The 4,196-nt window shown below is 48.2% G+C and overlaps 1 protein-coding gene across 1 annotated transcript in view; it reads left to right on the forward strand.

Moving 5' to 3' along the window:
* The first annotated feature begins 3,786 nt into the window (after positions 1 to 3,786).
* The window catches only part of CD38 (CD38 molecule), a 49,553-nt gene continuing 49,143 nt past the window's right edge, over positions 3,787 to 4,196 (forward strand). Inside the window, exon 1 of the mRNA XM_077750441.1 lies at positions 3,787 to 4,160. Coding sequence (XP_077606567.1) covers positions 3,907 to 4,160 — 254 coding nt within the window. The 5' untranslated portion in view covers positions 3,787 to 3,906. The remainder of the gene's footprint in view (positions 4,161 to 4,196) is intronic.

The raw sequence follows: 4,196 nt of genomic DNA on the forward strand, positions 1-4,196 counted from the left end.
AGTTACCTGGGGTGATGGGCTGATGGGTGTCCCTTTTGCTCCAAATTTAAATGCTGGAGTCTTAACATCCAGTACTTCAGAATGTGATTGGATTTGGAGTTAGGGCCTTTATAAAGAGGTAATTTTAGTTAAAATGAGATCATTGAGGTGGGCCATAAACTGATAACACTGGTATCCTAAGAAGAAGAAGAAATTGGAATGGACACACAGAGGAAAGGCCGTGTGAAGACACAGCAAGAAGGCAGCCATCTACAAGCCAAGGAGAGAGGACTCAGAGGAAATCAGCCCCGTGGATACCTTGATATCAGGCTCCAGAACCGTGAGATAAAAAATTTCTGTTGCTTAAGCCACAACAGGCTTTGTGGCTTTGTGGGTTTGCTCGCGCAAACAAACCCCAGCCTCATCAAATCTCACTCTCTGCCTACTTTTTGCCCTTTCTACTAGGCAGCAGAGAGTAGTTATGCAAAAAGAACACCCCCTCACTGACTGGCCTTTCTTTAAATTCTTGACCACTTAATAACACCCTGAGATTGTCTCTCATTTCTCCACTCCATCCATACACTCTGCTGGTCTCTTGCAATTCTACCTACTCTCAGTGGATGGATGACCTCATTTCACTGAGAAGTGCTCATGAGGATGTCCACATGTCCCTGTCAGCCAACCCACTAACCTCACCCTTAAAGCTGTGTTCTCTACCTTCCTTCCGTGACGTAGCAGAGCTCCCACCCACACACCCCCATGACTCAGTTTCCTCTTACCTCCACACGAGTTTTGCAAATTTTAAGCTTTCCCCAGCAATTCCCCCCTCTTCTGCATTATCAGCTGCTGCCTGTCTCTTGGGTCATCCAGTCCTCACACAGACACAAGGTTACAGATCTCTCCTCAGACAGAATGTTCTCTCCTGATTACATGGTGTTCTCCTGCTATGTCCTCATTTTTCTATTCTTTGGACAGAAACTCTTCAGGACAAGTCATCTAGCTTACTGACACCACACCTTTCTTGCACACACTCTTATGAAACACTCGTCGGGCTTTGTCCTCCATCTTCCTCTGAAACTGCTCTTTTCCAGAGCACCAATAGCTCCCTGTCTGGTGTCAGGCTTTGTCTCAGGGGTCACCCTGGCCTTCATCCTTTGCTGGAGCTCTCCTCATCTTTCTGACCTTTACTACTGACTGGGTCTCTCAAACTTCTACTTCTGCACACACTCTCTATTGAACTTGTTTATCCCCTTGGCTTTAAAAACTGTCTGTATGGAGTGCTTCCTGGGTGGCTCAGTCAGTTGAGTGTATAACTCCTGATTTTGGGTCAAGTCATGATCCTGCAGGTTTGTGAGATCCAACCCTGCATGGAGCTCTGTGCTGACAACGTGGAGCCTGTTTCGGATTCTCTCTCTCCCCTTCTCTCTACCCTTCTGCTGCTTGAGCTCTCTCTCAAAATAAATAAATAAACTTAAAAAAATAAAAATAAGTAAAACCTTTCTGTATGGTAAATCCTCCCATATTTATGCTTCCAGTACTGACCCCTTGAATTACAGATATTTTTACCCAAAAAGCTACCTGATGTCCCCTACTGGGGGTCTAGTAAACATCTCAAACTTACCTCCAAAACCAAATTTTTGTTTGGTGCCTTCCCCCCCCCCCAAACCACATCTATCTCACCTCCACTTTTCCCATCACTATAAATGGCAGTGCTGTTCTTCCTTTGGTGAGTTACTCAGACCCAAATTCCTGGAGTGCTCTTGACTCCTTTTTCTTGCACCCCCCGCCCCCATCTGACTTATTGGCAAATCCTTTGTTGCTTCTACTTTCAAAACGTATCCAGAATCCAACTGATTATTTTCCTTGACACTTTTGTTACTACTCTCCTGGACAAAGTCATCATAGCTGGTCTCCATCTTTCCATCCTTCCTTACTTTCCTACAATTTATTCTCAGTGCAGAAGCCAGATTGAGGATTTAAAATATCATGCCAGGGGAACCTGGGGTGGCTTTGTCGGTTAAGCCTCAGACTATGGCTCAGGTCATGATCTCATGGTTTGTGAGTGTGAGCCCTGTGTCAGGCTCTGTGCTGATGGCCCGTAGCCTGGAGTCTGCTTCAGATTCTGTGTCTCCCTCTCTCTCTGCCCTTCCCTGCTCGTGCTCTCTCTCTCAAAAATAAATGAACATTAAAAATTTTTTTAAATGTCATGCCTGATCAAGTCACCCGATGACCTTGAATGGGTTCAAAATAAAATTCACAATCCAAAAAGTCCTCATTCTGTTTTACAGGGCTATTAGTGATCTAGCCCCCTGCTAGCCTCTGAACTTCTCTCTTGTTCTGTCTCCCTTAACCCTGCATTACAGCATTATAGCTCTAAAGGCCTCCTTGCTGCTCCTGCAACAGGTCAAGGTCAAGGGCTTTTTTTTTTTGCCTCAGAGTTTTTGCATATGCTAGTCCCTCTGGAGAACTTTTGCCCCAGAAAGTCCTGCAACTTTATTTTTCACTTTCCTTAGGTCTCTGCTGAATGTCACAGAAGGTCTTAGTGCTAAGGAAACTGGAGAGAGGCCAGGCAAGGCATATCTGAGACTAGCCACTCGATTCGTTCTTGAACCACCACTTAGAGTGCTTACTGCATGCCAGATACTTTTCCAAGCACATCCCATGGGTTATAGAGCTATGTCCTTTCATAGCCTCACGGAGCAGATTTTTTTTTTTATTTTTTAAAAATTTATTTCTGAGAGAGAGAGAGGCAGTGTGAGCAGGAGAGGGTCAGAGAGAGAGGGAGACACAGAATCTGAAGCAGGCTCCAGGCTCTGAGCTGTCAGCACAGAGCCCGACATGGGGCCTGATCCCACGAACCATGAGATCATGACCTGAGCTGAAGTCGGACACATAACCGCTTAACCGACTGAGCCACCCAGGCGCCCCTCATGGAGCAGGTTTCAATAGCTAACACTTACTGAGTACTTCGCATGTGCCAGGCATTGTGCTAAACACAATGTAAATATGAACTCTCTTAATCCGCATCACACCCCATGAAGTAGATAATGCTATTGTCCCAGTCTTAAATCTGAAACACAGAGAGATCAAGTAACTTGTCTGGTATTACTCCAGTAGTGGTGAGTCGTGGAGCTGGGTTCGAAGCCGGNGCGGAGCAGATTTCAATAGCCAACACTTACTGAGTACTTCGCATGTGCCAGGCATTGTGCTAAACACAATGTAAATATGAACTCTCTTAATCCGCATCACACCCCATGAAGTAGATAATGCTATTGTCCCAGTCTTAAATCTGAAACACAGAGAGATCAAGTAACTTGTCTGGTATTACTCCAGTAGTGGTGAGTCGTGGAGCTGGGTTCGAAGCCGGGTTTAATTACTTGGGTTAAGGGATGAGTCTTGAGTGGAGCTTTTGAAGAGGGCTGAGCAGGCATTTGTCAAGGTTGCCAAGTAGAGGTAGAGCATCCTCCCTGCATGCCACAGAAAGGAGTGCTTAGCACGCGCAGAGGCAGGCAGCCAGCCTTCACGCTTTCCAGGATTGGGTGTGGCTAAAGGGTAAAAGTGCAAAGTTGAACGAGGGAGCTGGTGGAGAAGTATAAGGATACATTGTGGTTTGTTCCCCGGAGCCTGCGGAGAAAGCTCCAGGCGGCGGCTTCTCCCTGCAAATGCAAAATGTGGTCCTTCTCTGCTCAGGAGCCTGGAAGTGAGCCGCTGTAGTAGAGGTCTTTCAAGTCCTTAAAATCCTTATTGGTCAGCCGGCCAGGGAACTTTGCAGGAGGGGGTGGGGGTGGGAAAGGAAGCCGAGAACCCGCAAGTGCAAGATAAAGGGGAGGTGCCCTTCCAGAACCGGGCTAGCTGCCTCCTGGATTTCGGGCCGGCCACGCGCGGCCTCTCCGGCCACTTCGCGCGGCAGAGCCCCCAGCGGACCCCATGGCCGACCACAGGTTCAGCGCCGTGAGCAGGGAGAAACCCTGCTGCGACATTTCCAGGAAAGCCCAGATCTGTCTCTGCGTGGTTCTCGGTCTTCTGGTCGTGGTGATCATCGCGGCGGTGGTGGGCACCCTGATGTGGCACCAGCCGCCCAAGCACAAAGAGTGGAAGGGGGCGGGCACCACCGCCCATTTGTACGAGATAATCCTGGGACGGTGCTACACCTACACTCAAATCGTGCGACCTGATCTGGGGTGAGTCGGCGTCCCGTGGCGCGCGGCTCTCCACGG

Source organism: Crocuta crocuta, unplaced genomic scaffold (assembly GCF_008692635.1).
Source record: "Crocuta crocuta isolate KB4526 unplaced genomic scaffold, BGI_CrCroc_1.0 scaffold179, whole genome shotgun sequence".
NCBI classification, from domain to species: Eukaryota; Metazoa; Chordata; class Mammalia; order Carnivora; family Hyaenidae; genus Crocuta; species Crocuta crocuta.